Source organism: Phalacrocorax carbo, chromosome 1 (genome assembly GCF_963921805.1).
Source record: "Phalacrocorax carbo chromosome 1, bPhaCar2.1, whole genome shotgun sequence".
NCBI lineage: Eukaryota > Metazoa > Chordata > Aves > Suliformes > Phalacrocoracidae > Phalacrocorax > Phalacrocorax carbo.
This window is the reverse complement of record NC_087513.1, coordinates 198,437,036-198,451,607: the sequence shown is the minus strand read 5'-3', so window position 1 is coordinate 198,451,607 and position 14,572 is coordinate 198,437,036. Positions and strand designations below refer to the sequence as shown.

General features: G+C 44.1%; 1 protein-coding gene across 1 annotated transcript; it reads right to left on the bottom strand.

Moving 5' to 3' along the window:
• Window positions 1-1,814: 1,814 nt before the first annotated feature.
• LOC104049998 (gap junction beta-2 protein) lies at window positions 1,815-7,758 on the bottom strand. Its single transcript, XM_064441191.1, has 2 exons — window positions 7,554-7,758; window positions 1,815-4,515 (listed from the first exon to the last, which is right to left on the bottom strand). The coding sequence occupies exon 2, from the start codon at window positions 4,494-4,496 to the stop codon at window positions 3,819-3,821; it is 678 nt and encodes a 225-aa protein (XP_064297261.1). The 5' UTR covers window positions 4,497-4,515; window positions 7,554-7,758; the 3' UTR covers window positions 1,815-3,818.
• Between the last annotated feature and the right edge of the window lie 6,814 nt (window positions 7,759-14,572).

Here is a 14,572-nt window from a genome sequence, read left to right as displayed (position 1 = left end):
GAAAAACATATTCTGTGAAAGAAAATTACAATGACAATCTGGGTTGGTCAGATGGGGAAAAGTGTACGTATCTCTGTACCTCCTGAACCATCTTGAAGATCATTACCATTAGTCTTAGTTCATTAAGTCTCTGATAGCTATCATTACTCTCCTCACCATCTACAAACAAGTTCAAATGACTGTATAGATAGTAAGATGGTGAAAATCCAAAGAAACCTATAATTAACACCCAGTGTAGTGGCTGTCCTGAATATCAGAACAGGTGACCACAAAATACAGTGCAATTCTTTGAGTGTGGTTTTGTTACCTGGTAAAACACATTGGCCTAAGTTGCAGGGGATGGAGTTGTGATCAAGGGAAAAAAGATTCATTTTCACCCAGTCCAGTTTGTAGTAAAGTGCTTTTAGCTGTTGCTCATTTGCTGCAGCACATTGTTTTACAAAATAAAGCAACATTTAGCAGTGTTGCTACTGAATTGAACCTTCATGGTACAGGAGTGCTCTCCTCTGTATGGACCGTATCATTTGTCTTTTATAGTCTTGCTGTGAGGTAGGAAATAACACCATACATTGGCTCACCATAACTGTAAAACATCTGAAGGCTTTTTTTTTGTCTAAGAAAACCTTTAATAAAGGTACTTCTATATCCAGAAGTCATTAATACACATTTATACTTCTGATTTCCTTTTAAATCGGTCTTTCTCCTATGGGAGTTAGGGTTTTTTCTCTAGCTGGGTCTAAGAGTTAATAGTGACATTTGCTTCCCCCTTTCTGACAAACACGTTTGTAGCTTTGGTTTCAAGGTTTTGGATGAAAGTTTATCTTGATGAAGTCAACGGTGAATTTTCCTGGTGATTTCGATCACTCTATAGTTCTAGCCAGTCCCACTCCTACATTTCCCAGTTCTGATACATTATTTGGCACTTTATATCCTGACTACACTGGACACTGAAGAATCAGCCTCTTTCAGTCATGACTTCAGATTTGCTCCTTCAGTTTTGAACACTCTTGCAGCCTTCATTCTGACAAGAGTCTAGAAACCCAGTGCCAAAAATGTAGACACTTCTCATGTATTTCAGGAAGGAACACACACAATTCCAACACAGCATTGTATTTTAATCTGTATGACATCCATTTGTAGGAGGTCAACCATGCAATGTAGCGCATGTAGAAATAGATGCAATTCCTATGTTCCTATGAAGTTATCTGAACTTATTTTCCCTACAAAGCAGCTATTTCGTCAAATTTAATATACAGAGAAAAAGAAATCTCAGAGAGTAAATATGTCCTGGTAGAGCTATTATCACCTAATTGCTGCAGTTCTGGACCAAAGCCCTCTCTTGGTCACTTCCAGACACTTTCCCTATTTCTATCTTTTTTTCCCCTGTGTGATAATCTGTTTGCCAAACTGCTACCCAAAGATAACCTCATAGTGTTAGTGTTACCAGTTTTAGTGTCTTATTCCAAGTTCCAGTTAAACTCAGAGGCAGGCTGAGAAACAAACACTCTCTCCTATGGAGCTGGTTAAGTTATTTAACACCAGCTTTTTCCAGCTGCAGTTCTGCTAGTACAAGCCTGACTTAGGCCACACATTTGATTTCTAGTAGGCATCACTTGTGTGACCTTCCACTATCAGCATATGATGTCTGCAGGATAACAGGCAACAAAACCAACTGCAGCAGAAGGCTAAAATCCTTACAGTAGCCCTTGGCTATTAAATGTAGTATTGGTGCATACATTTTCCATTATGGTAAACAGATTTTCATTAGACACATTAGGTAATACAGGGCACATACAAGTAATACAGAAAACAGATGCCACAAGAGTGCTTTAATTAGAATTTCAGAAAAAAAAAATCCCATTTTTACAAAAGAAATGCAATACTAGAGCACTGGGAGCTTAGATTGTTCTCTTTGTACTTGTACACAAAACAATGCAGGAACTTTACCAAGCACAAACCCGATATGTGCCAAGCCTTGTTCTTTAGAGTTGAATTAAGGATGTTTTGACAGTCCAAGTTTGCAGTTCAGGTCATTATTAATCACTTTCCATCTTTTTGTTCATGCTTCTGAGGATGGTGTTTTTCTTGCTCCCCTCTTAGATGAGAGATTTCCATCCACAGTCAGGTTGTAACACTGGATGTAGGTCACAAGCAATGGGACCTGCTTATGCTCTGCTTCCAGTGCAGTGAGGGGTCTTGATGCAGCTTTGTTTACTCCAACAGTGATAAACTTAAGTATACAGTAAGAGATGGATGCAAATAGAGAAGCTGAGACAGCACTCACTCATTCTGGGGAGAAGCCAGTTATTAAAGCTAAGGAGGAGAAACAGCCACTTTCCTAGAAGTGGGTTCAACAGGCAGGCACTTGGGAGGCAAACTGTGTTGCTGTATGTGCTGGTGTAACTGCCTGTGACAGGCATAAAGCATGTTTTGAGACTACTTTGGAGAGACAAGACCAGACTGACTCACATAATTCTTCAAGTTAGTAATACACAATTCACAGCTCAGCAGCACGAACTTTAAGAAAAACATCTACTTCCTGCTCATTTCTGATTGGGTTCCTTTGCTATTTTAGCTTTGCAAGCTGTCTGCAATTCCTGCTAGACCTACTCTTAAGAAAAGAAAGGGTGATTCAGTCTCACAGTGTGGAACTTCTAAGAGATTGGGAGTGGTTTGAGGGACTCACTTGAAAAGTACCTCAGATAGGTAGAAGGTTTTATTAAGAAAAGCTGTGTGGGTTGGATAGGGAAAAGGGACTAACAGAAGGAGTACTCATAGGTGCAATCTACGGCATATCATCCTGTAAGTGCTGAAGCACTTATTTTGGATCACAAATAGAATGAAGCAAGGCAATTTTTCTTGGCTTTTGCTAAAAAAAAAAAAAAAAAAACCAACCACAAAACCAACCTTTTAAAGATCCACAGCTGAAGGAGGCACAGGAAGGAGGTAAAAAGTCTTTTCACTGAATAAAATCTACTGTACTGCAATTCTGTACAAAGTGTTGGGAGAGAACAAGAGAATAAGGAAGACTATTGCACTGCCCCACCTTCTCAAAGGTGACAATCCTTTCTTTCACCTGACCGAGAGAATGAAGAAACAAACTATTCCTCCGGCTGCTGCAGCCCCTGTGAGTGCAGGGAAGCAGTGCTGACCTAATGACATGCACAAGCAGTTGAGACTGGCTACCCCCAACCCTGAAGGAGTTGCTCCTCGGTGCCGGTGAGGTAAAAAGATACAAACCATTGCTGTTGCCCAGCAGAGCTGATAGTACACATTACCATGGAGTACCTGCGTTCCTAGGCTCTTTCCTTGCTCTCCAGAATACTTCAGAGCATATAGGCACCTACTATAAACACAATCCCCTCCCTGTCTTCTTCCCTCTCATTAAGTTCTCCTGAAAAACCCTTCACCCCACTTTTGACCAAAACCCTTTGTTACTGGCTCACCTCTGATGATGATACAGTGCATTTGTAATTCCTGGCTCTCCTGTGGGCACTAGACCCTTCTCTGGGCCTTTCCAGTCCCACTTTTTGAAAAGTGATTCTGTCCCAGCAACAGGATCCCAGCAGTAGGCATACTTGGAAAAGCTGCTGCCAGATGGCTGCTCTTTCTATTTGAGGATGCAAGAATACTGAATTAGCTCATGATCTTTAAAACGTGCCTTAGTGGCAGCTTCCCAGGGAGACTACCATTTCTTAAACGTGAATGAACTTTCATTTTTACCCTTTTCCTCGAGTGTGAAAAATATTCTGAATGTTTTCTGACACCTAAGAAAGTTTGAGGGAAATGGGGAGCTAGGAAATCCTGAAACTGGGGAATTATTTTAAAACTGTTGTTTTCCGGGATGCATTCATGCAAATTTTTACCACTAGGTAACACAACTCAGCCAGATTCAACATCATGCAGATCCCAGACACAGCAAGCATGAAAATAGTAAATGTGGTTTTCTCAGTGGGCCGAGACACAAAACAATCCACTGTGTTGGGGCAGGGCCATGCATTGCACTTCACGAGGCGAGGCATCTGGTACCCATCGTACATGTAGTAGAACACATACATGAAGACTGCTTCAAAGACGATCCTGAAGAAGATGCTGCTGGTGTATGTCCACCACAGGGGACCCCGAATGTGAATCTTTTCATTTTTCAGCTCTTCAATATCAATTTTCTCACCATTTCTGAACCGTCTTTTCTTCTCGTGCCTGGTGTAAGCTACATGCATGGCCACCAGCAGTGCGGGTGTGGAAACAAAGATCAGCTGCAGGGCCCAGAGTCTGATGTGAGAGATGGGAAAAAAGTGATCATAGCAAACATTTCTGCACCCAGGTTGAAGTGTGTTGCAGACAAAATCTTGTTGTTCATCTCCCCAGACTCTCTCTGCAGCCACAACCAGGATCATGATACGGAAGATGAACAGCACTGTGAGCCATATCTTCCCGATGCTGGTTGAGTGCTTGTTTACACCTCCTAAAACAGCCTGCAGAGTTCCCCAGTCCATCTTTTCTGTGTCCTTTTACCTGCAGGATGACATAATACACCAAATGGTCAGTTTTCAAAGGGTGAAGAATCAGCTCTAGACCTACAAACAAGAGGACTTCTTAGCACTCAAGCGTCATAGGCAAATGCAAGCCACTTTCACCAACGTCACCCATATGTTTATGGATTCAAACAGCTTATTAAACTCCCTCCTTCCATGTACTTATGATGGGACAAGCATACCTCGATATATCTCTCAACAAGGCTTTGGGCAGGAAATAAGTTACATCCTCAAAAACATTTCCTCCATACATCCTCTATGCCCTCCTTCCCTTTCTTGAGATATTTCCCTTTCTGTGGTTGACTCTCGTCAGTGTTTTGCATCTCAGTATATTTCCCAAAGCAATAGAATTTACTTACTATCACTGCACAAGTTAAGGCCACAAAGTAGATACTTCTCTTGTAGTTTTCATCAGATTTCTTTGCCAACGTCACAGCCCTAGAAGGCTGGTCTGGTGCCTTCTTTGTCTCCAAGGTAAGAACTACTTGGCCTCCTTGAGCAGAAGCCCTCACTCCTCCCACATACCTCCAGCAGGCCTCCAAGGCTTTCTGCTGTAACTCAGACATATCCCTTTCTTGGCAGGCCCTTCATCTCAGAAGTACAGCATTTGATTTTGCTAACACTGCTGTCAGGCTGCATGCATGCATATATATCACAGAGTCACAGAATCTCAGGTTGGAAGGGACCTCAGGGATCATCTAGTCCAGCCTTTCTAGGAGGAGCAGAGTCTAAACAAGGTGGCCCAGCACCCTGTCCAGGCGATTCTTAAAGGTGTCCAACGTGGCCGAGTCAACCACTTCCCTGGGGAGATTATTCCAATGGGTGACTGTCCTCACCGTGAAAAGTTTCCCTCTCGTGTCCAATCGGAATCTCCCCAAGAGCAATTTGTGTCCATTCCCCCTTGTCCTCTCCATGTGACTCCGTGTAAAAAGGGAGTCTCCACCTTCTTTGTAACTACCCCTTAAGTACTGGTACATGGTGATGAGATCCCCTCTGAGCCTCCTTTTCTCAAGGCTGAACAAACCCAATTCTCCCAGCCTACCCTCATATGGCAGGCTTCCCAGTCCTTGGCTCATCTTGGTGACCCTTCTCTGGACCCCTTCCAGCCTGTCCACATCCTTTTTGTATAGAGGGGACCAGAACTGTACACAGTACTCCAGGTGTGGCCTGACAAGCGCTGAGTAGAGTGGGATGATGACTTTATCTCTGCTGGCGATGTCCTTTTTGATGCAACCCAGCATCCTGTTGGCCTTCTTGGCCGCAGCAGCACACTGTTTGCTCATGTTGAGCTTTCTGTCCACCAGGACCCCCAGGTCCATTTCCACAGAGCTGCTCTCCAGCCAGGTGGATCCCAGTCTGTGCTGCACTCCTGGATTATGTATATAGATTATGTATATAGAGAGAGCACAAACCAACAGGGAAAGGAAGATACCCCATTCCTTGCTATCTCATCCAAAAAGGAGACAAGGAAAGCCATAGAGCTGGGAGGAAAAATCCCTCAGCTAAAAAGTTTATGTTGATTTTCTAGATGTTGTCACACCCCAGCAGAATAAACAGGAGATGAAACTTCAGGGAAGCTCCCTTCCATCTTTTCTGCTTTCCTCCTACTCTTGAAAACTAAAATCCACACTCTTTGAAAGTTAAATGTAAGTTTTGCTGAAGTCAGAATTCAGACTCAGGGCTCAGCTTTTACTGATCGGAGCCATTTGGAAACAATCACTGAATTGGACACAACACTGAAACCAGCACTGGGAACTTGCATAGCTGGTCCATCATCTTTCAAGGCTAGGGCCGAACTTTGCTGTGTGGGAGAGCCACCCCTGGCTACGATAAGAGCTCTTGGTGCAGGCTGCATGCTGTGGGGAGAGCATGGTACACTGAACCGCCACACTGGTCAAAGTTTTCAAAGCCTCTCATTCTCACATAACAGAGAAGAAAAAAAAAGAAAACCCCAAACTTCTCTACCCTGGTGTAGTTCCAACACAACTAAAGGACTAACATGCCCCAACACAGGGAATCTCCCTTGTACCAAGGGCCTAGCTTGTACAGACAAGCCTTGAGGCAAGAGGGAGAGGTCAGTTTTACTGTGATGAGGAAAGGTGAAATTGGGTAAGACAAAAAAGCCTTTGAGAAGATGGCTGGAATTCCTTAGACTTCTCGTGTTTTGTGTCTGGTGAAACTGGCAGTATTTTATGCAACTTTTTACATTGACCTAAACTCTAGGCTATGATCAGATACCTGCAGCTTTCTGTTACGAATTTCATCATGTCTGTTGCATAGTCATTAAAATAAAGTCAAACAAACCTTCACAAAGGGCTAATCGGGACTGATGGAAAGCATTTGGAGTGGTTATCCCAGGCTCCAAGCACGGGCTCACACTCCAGTTCTGAGCCAGTGCTGAAAGTCTGGGAGGAAAAACCAGCATTGCTCCCTGCTGATCAGAAACGCTGAAACGGGCCGTGGCGACCGAGCGAACCTACCGGGACACTCGCCCTGCCGACCAAGATATCAGCTGTTGGAAACCACCCGAAATCCCCGCTTCGTGGTCACAAGCTGGACGCCTTAGGGCAGCTCCCAGCTTGTCCCTCCGTCGGCGCCCAGCTTTGCTCCCGCTGAGGGCCGGGAGCACGCAACCCGCCTTCTGCGGCGGGAACGGCCGCGGCCGATTGCTGGCAGCTCCCGCCGGCAGACACTCCTTTGCAAACGCCAGTTTTGGCTTATAGGCTCGACGGCTCCTCCCGGGACCGGCTGCCCTGTGGGAGCACCCCAGCGGGCTGCAGCCCGACCCCACCCGTCCCGCAGCCCCGGGGCCAGGGGCAGCCAGCCCCCACCCCGGCACGGCCGCCTCACCGACGGCTCCGCGCAGGCAACCGGGGGCCGGGTCCGCGACGTGACTGGCCCAGCGCCCACCCCACCCCTCGCTCTGGCACGCCGCGGGGATCCCAGCCCGCTCGGGGGGCGCACGGCCTGATCCCCGGCCCGCCGCTCCAGCACAGGGGACCCGCTCCGGACCCTCACCTGGCGGGGCTCGGCTCAGCAGCGCCCCCGAGGCGCGACCGGCGCGCCGCGCTCCTCCGCTCCCGGGTCCGCCGGTTCCTACGGAGCGGCCGATCCCAGCCCCGCCGTCCCAGAGCTTTAAGGTCCCTCCCCGTTCACCTGCCGCCGCTTTTAACCCGCCCCTCGCCCTCCTCTGTCCGCGCCGGGCTCCTCCGGCCGCCCGTGCAGGCGGCGGTGTCCCGGCCCGGGGCGGGGCTGGGTCCGGTCGGTGTGGGGCACCCATCCCCGCCCCGGGGGAGGGCGGGGACCGCCGGCACCGGGCAGCAGGCAGGTAAGGGCAGGAGAGAAGTAACATTTACCGCTGCTCTTCCTTTGAAATCCTGGGTTTCTTACAGATTTCTGGTCTCCTCACTAGTGCGCACAACCTCGATTTCACTTTTGCCGCCCAAAGCCGAGGGCTAGAGCTCTTTCTGTGAGAGAAAATAAAATAATCTAGCAGAAAGCATAAGGAGTGAATCAAAGAAGGATTACTTGCCATGTGAAAAGTCACTAGGTGTTATTTTTCTGGAGCTTAAGCTCTGTTATTGACAATAAAATGAAAAAGCCTCTTCTAGTTATAGTGTCCTTTAAACTCTGATTTTAAGGAAAGTCTCTAGGGGTGGAGACCATGGCCAGCTAGACATGGATTAGTTGGATCAGCACTGCAACCCTTACCTTGGGCTTTGATTGTACTGCATAGCCAGCATTGCCGTCGGGCTCAGGTCTGCCTCAGGCGCTCTGCGCTTCACCCAAAGCAGCCAGCCAAGAATGACTTCTGTTAAATGACACTTGATTACAACACAGTAGAGAGTCGTTGCTTTTTAAAACACTATGACCAAAAATCCTAGCAAAAAGAATGCTGTGTTAAAGAGGGTGTATAGGAAAGCTAGAAGGTGCTGCATATGACTTGTGAAATAATAAAATGCTGTCGAAGTATATACAGTACTGCTGAAAATGGTGTGTTTGTTTCTGTATATTGAAGTAAAGATCTGTCCTGTATGTTGCACTTAGTACTTAGTACTGAGCTTGGTTTAATGAGGTGTGTCTGGAAGTAGGAATGCTTTCATCAGTAGGGATTTAAATAAAATTTAAGCTTGATCTAGTAATTTGTATAGATTACAATTACAAAAAACTAGAACTTGCATGTGTGTCTGCAAAATTGCAAAGTGAATGGTTTTGCTGTTGGAGGTTTAGAAAATGAAGTCAGAAATGTAAGATCTTTAAATCTAAGAAGAGATGTCTGGAAGAATCAACCATGTGTTATAATACCTAAGTTTGATAGTCATAAATGTAAATGCTTGCAAGAAATCCACAGCTCATGTTGCTCAGTACTGCTACAGCGGTTTTCATTACAACTGGACAAAATCTATGGTAAAGCTGAGTGCTACCTTTACTTTCCTTCATTTTTGTTTGCTTGCTTGTATGCATGAGGAATTTAAGTCATGCTTTATTTGGGAAGGAGAGGGGAATCCTGGCAAAGAATTCTGCCAGAGAACAAATCCAGGGGTTCAGGCTTATTGCCTGGGCTTTGCTTAACACCTGGCTAGTTGGCAGGAGGTGCAAGAGCCAAGTATCAACAACTCTGGCACCTGTAAAAGTTAAGCTGTAAAGAAGTGTTATTCTGGTGACATTGAAGGTGATGAATGTTACAATGTGTGTATGTATGTACAAAACATTCATTCTTATGGATTGTAAAGTTATGCGAAAATAAAAGCTTCATAAAAATAGGAAAATGAATACTGTTGTATCTTCCTCAGCACAGAAACACATTTTAGTTTATTTCAAGATAGCAGAAATCTTGGCATAATCTTCTAGTAATGTCTTGTGGCTTTCCAAAGACTGTGTCTGCATCTCTTCATTCAGTAGCCTCCAGGCACCTCCAGAGGCTCTGTCTGGATCTATACTTGTAATAGTCCTTGCTTCACTCTCTGCTTTGTCTAACCACATTTTGAAGTCACCTGTATCTAGATTATATAAATATTTAATATTTATCCCATATATATATATATATCTCTCAAAATTCACAAGATCCTGGAGTAATTAACTCAATAACTTAATTATGTGTGGTGAAAGAAAAATTGTTTCATGTGCTGAAAACCTGCTTATATAATTTCATGAGACATTCTGGAGTCCTCACCATTGGGTGTAATAGCTAATTGTCTTTCCCTGTTCATCTCCTCCATGAATGCGTAAACTTCTGTCATATCCTCTCTCCATCCTTTTTATTCTGTGCTGAAAGGCCTAATTTGTTGAATCTGTGCCATGCAGGAGCTGTTCTATTATATCTTTATTATACTCATCACAACTTTTTGTGCCACCTTCACAAGAGCAGTCCAAGTACCTGCACAGCTTATATATGCACAGAGCAATGTTTTCTGTTGCACTCTCCATAATTTTCTAGTAGTTCCTATTTACTTGTTTTCATTTTCAGACACCTCAAAGCAATGAGTTGACTTCTTCATAGTCATTCCAAGATTTTTTCCTAAGCATTTCTAGAAACTAGAACAGTACCTCCTGGGGTACATATATGCCCATATACTTGAATAGGTGTACTTTGGTTTAATTTTCTCACTGTGTACCAGTTTGCACCGGCAGACACTGAGATTCATTTGCCATTTTATTATCCAGGGACTCACACTGGATAAGATCTTCTGCTATTCCTCATAGTCAGGTTTAGTTTTGACTACCATGAGGAATCACTTTTATAGTGTGCTATTCACATGCATTTTGATTTTTGCTAATTCATATGTGTAGCAACCTCCTTATGCATAGCTTTTGCTTAAAATGAAGTTCTTTCAACACCTAGCTGCTTACTTGCTACTTGGCATGCACAATCGTTGTTAATCAACTGGAAATGCAGCTATAGACTCAGATTGTACTTTGGAAATAGTTTTCATTTCTTTGAGGCTGAGCTAAACATGTGCTACACCTGACATTTTTGCACTACCATCAGCAATAAAAGCACCTTCCCAGTTCAAGTCAGCATGTGTAACCAGTTTGTCTCTGCCTTTACTTTTCAAACACCCATTTTAGTCATACTAAGACCAAAAATACCATACTCGTTTAGCCTTTGAGCAAATAATTTTGTCTTCTTTGATATCTTTATATGCATAATAGTGTCTGAAATAGGTATTATTTTCATTTTCACTAGCCATTTTTTTCATGTTCACTTTAATTGCCCCCCCAGCCTTTAAAAATAAGCTTTGCATTTTATAGAACAGTGCCTGAAATGTTGTTGGCAAGGTCTGGCTAATGGTCTTAGGAGCTCAAATCCAAAAAGCTGTAGCTTCCATGTCTACTATACAACACTGAATTCTTAAAGCTTATGCAGCCACGATGTTTGGTACACTCTGCCTCTTCCTTCCCCACACAGAAGAAATAGGGTCATGTGTCATTTTCAATGAACATTTTATTTACAAAGAACAAACTTTTATTGTTTGGCACAAATACTTTGTTTGCTACTTCATCATCTTTCAGGTTTTTTAACAGTAAAATGTTAATTTAATAAAAATACCACTGTGGTTAAGTGCTGTAGGAGGAAAATCAGAGAATGTGAGGCTGGTCTGAGTGTGAAAACAGCATTTGATGTGCTTTTTAAACTCAATGTTTCATTTATTACCAGTGTTGCTGCAGGTCACTCTCACTTGTCTTGTGGCAGGCACTGATCCCATAATCTTTACAGTCTCCAAAAGCTTCTCTGTCAGACAAAGCATAAGACCACTACAAAAAGAAGCCAGTGCAGAAGACATCAACCTTTTTTATGCTCACAATTCAAACAAGTCAGGACGCTTTTGAAGAGGGACACAGCACTTAGTTTACTTTCACAAGTTAGAGCTGTCTTCAACCAGACCGTTCCTCAAAATTATTCTCCAAAGTTAGTCCATAAAACACCATGGGCCCTGTCTTTTCTGTTGGTGAAATCATGGCTGTGCAGGAGAGTGAGGTTAAACAGGTTTCATATTTTCATCCAGCTGTAAAAAAATAATCAACAAAACCAACAGTATGAGACTTTAAAGCAACACTTCAAGTGACACTTTAAAGTGTCAGTAGCTGCCCGCTCCCTTATTTCATGCCCACCTTGTGGCAACCAGAATTTACTTTGTTAGTTGCTGTTTGCCTTTTCTCCCTAATTCAAACAGATAAGTATTGTCCCCTCGACTTCCCAGGTCCCTCATCCAAGTCCTGCAGCTCCAGAGACGCCTTCCCAGACCTGCCACCTGTTCCCTCACAGGGGGCACCTGGCTGGCCCGGCTCACTTGCCCTGGCTGGCCTTGCAGCTCACGGGGTCTCCACTGCCCCAAACTCTGCAGCCCCTGGCCCTGCTTGTCCACAAAGGCTCAAACCCCTTCATGCATAAAGCAAAGTTGGTGGGTAGGACTCATATTTCTTATCTGTTGATCAAAAAAACGTTTTGGGAGAGGGTAGCAGTGTCTCATGTGAGAAAGGTGGCATGATACCTTTTCACAGAGAGGCTCCCATTTCACCAACAGCTGTACCATGAAGATGCACCATGGGCCAGGCACCGGCAGACAGAGGAGAGCTTATAAAGGAGGGTCATGATTTTCTTTGCTTCTGGGAAGGTGCTTTCCACTGTCCGTCAGAAATAATCTCTCCCCAAAGGAGAGGGTCATAGGGTACAGACCAGAGCTAGGGGCAGACCTTACTTTTGACTAATTCCCCCGACTGTCATGCATATTATGTATCTGTAAAACCACTAGTAGAGTTCAGGCAAAGTTTCCTCAGGTTTGCCAAGAACATTTTAATCCTTGATGCTTATCTGAGGAGGCTTTATTCTTCTGTGTCTCTTGGAGCACACAGAGCATGGAAGAAACCCACATTAGTTTACATATTCACAGATAAGAATGGGAAGAAGCCAATGAGAGAAATCATTGGTGGCAAATGCTGGAGCCTGGGGAGAGAAATCACTAAAGGCAGTATTGATGAAGTAGCCATAAAGGCTGCAAAGTACAAAGGTTAGTTGAACCTGAGGAGAGGCTGGATGCCAACAGTGGGAGAAGGACTGATCCTGTACACCCCACAGAGGGAAGGGGAAGACATGGGAGGGAGCACTGGAATTAAAATTTCTTCTTAGTTTAATTAGTTGTAATCTGATTTTATTTAATTAATTTTAATTGTATTTATTAATTTAATTTTTATTTTATTTATTTTAATTTTATTTCAATTAATTTTTACCTCCACAGAGTCCTTGGACTCAGTGACAAGTGCTCAAGGGGAATGGAGGGGAGAGCAGGCAGCACCCAAGAATGACCTACAGTTCCTCCATGGAAAGTAGACTGGATTCACGTTTTGCATATTTTTAATTCAGTCCAAATAAAGTACATTCTCTTGTTCCTTTTGTCAATATTCAAATCACTGACTATGTGACTAATCCAGTAGAGTTTGCTGAGGTCTCAAGCGCAAGACCCGAATCAGATTAAAAACAAGAATAGGGTGATTCAGTAATGACCTGGTTGCACCTATATATGCATCATATTAACCAAGTCATTTCTTGAATGCAAATAAGTAATGGGAAACATTTCCTCTTGCTAGGCTATCAGAGACAAAGGCGTTGAACTGGGTTTGGGAAGGAAGAGTCATGAGGAAGTAAGGGGAGTTAAGGTAAAATCTCATGCTGTTAAAAAAATAAAAAGAAAAGCGGTGGCTATTACAAAGAGCTTTTCAGGCAGAAGCTACGGCCAAGCCCACACCGTGTTCCGCCAACAGATCTGTGCTGGATTACAGCTATGACCTGGAGATCATGTGTCTGTGTGGCGCTCTCAGCCAGCTGCAGCCCTTTGGGTGGCATCCCCATGTCCAGTGGTACTCGCTGGAGCAATGCCCCTGGGAGCATGCTTGTGAAGCTGTATGGGATGCATCTGGGCAGTGTCCCAGGAAATAAGGGCAAGTCAAATTCTCAAACACCCACTGTTTGTTTTTTTCATTCCCTGTTTTTCTGCATTCCCCATTTTTAGACTTTTCTTCCAGGCAATTCAACTACTTGTCAAACAGCACCTGTCACTCAACCTGTCAGGTGGCTTCTTCGCATGTCAAAGCCAAGCAGTTCTTTCTTTATTTGTAGGTGTTCAAGAGCAAGGGCTCCATCACCACTGAGGGGTGAAGATAATTTAGCACTCTGCAAGGGGGTTATGCACATGATTTGGAGAATGCTCAAAATCAGCTGACTTTCGGTGGCCATCTATACCCAGTGGAGTAGATTAAAAAAGAGCACAGCGTGACAGAGTGAGATTGAGGAAAATCTACAGCACCTGCAGAGCTCTTGGGTGCTGAAGCACACAAAGCTACCTGCAAAGCTGGCACCGGTGCCCTGTGCAGAGGTAACAAAAGGAGAGCTCCTTTCATGACAGAAAACCAAGCAGGCAGCTGCATGCTTGAGCTTGAATGCTGTTAGTCAATGGGCAACAATCTGGAGCTGGAAAGTCAACAGAAATTGTGCAAGACTGTGAAGCTCTGCATTGTACAGGAAATAATAAAGGAAGCTGAAGTAGGCTTTAGGAAGACCTCTATGGCCGAGGACCACTGAGTATATAATGAAAAAGGGTATATTCCCAGATTGTATGTGTACTGGGAAGGTCAGTGGAAGCCTGCCATATAAAGTAACACAAGTTGCACTGGGAAACTACACCCACTCACACTTCAAAGACACAAAATAAGTAAGTAAGGTTGTAATATCCGTCCAGATCCATTCCTCCTCTTTGGAGTAGTGCTTTTTGAGTGATGGCTATGCTTCATCAATGTCTATGCTGGACACCAGACAGCATTAAGGAAGGATTCAGATACTGTTTACTCATTGATGTTACACAAACTTGAAAAGATACCAGTGACGATCCATACGCTACCTCATATCTAAGAGGGAAATGTTACCATCAGAGTGGGGAGTGAAGTCAGCTTGCTGGAATGATTCTGCTGACCTGAAACAACCAGACACAAAACCAAACAACAAAGTACAAAAAAAATGCTGTTGAGCTGAGGGCATCTTCCTT

Coding starts and splice junctions, on each gene's coding strand:
- LOC104049998 (XM_064441191.1), bottom strand. CDS start 4,496: ATGGACTGGGGAACTCTGCAGGCTGTTTTAGGAGGTGTAAACAAGCAC.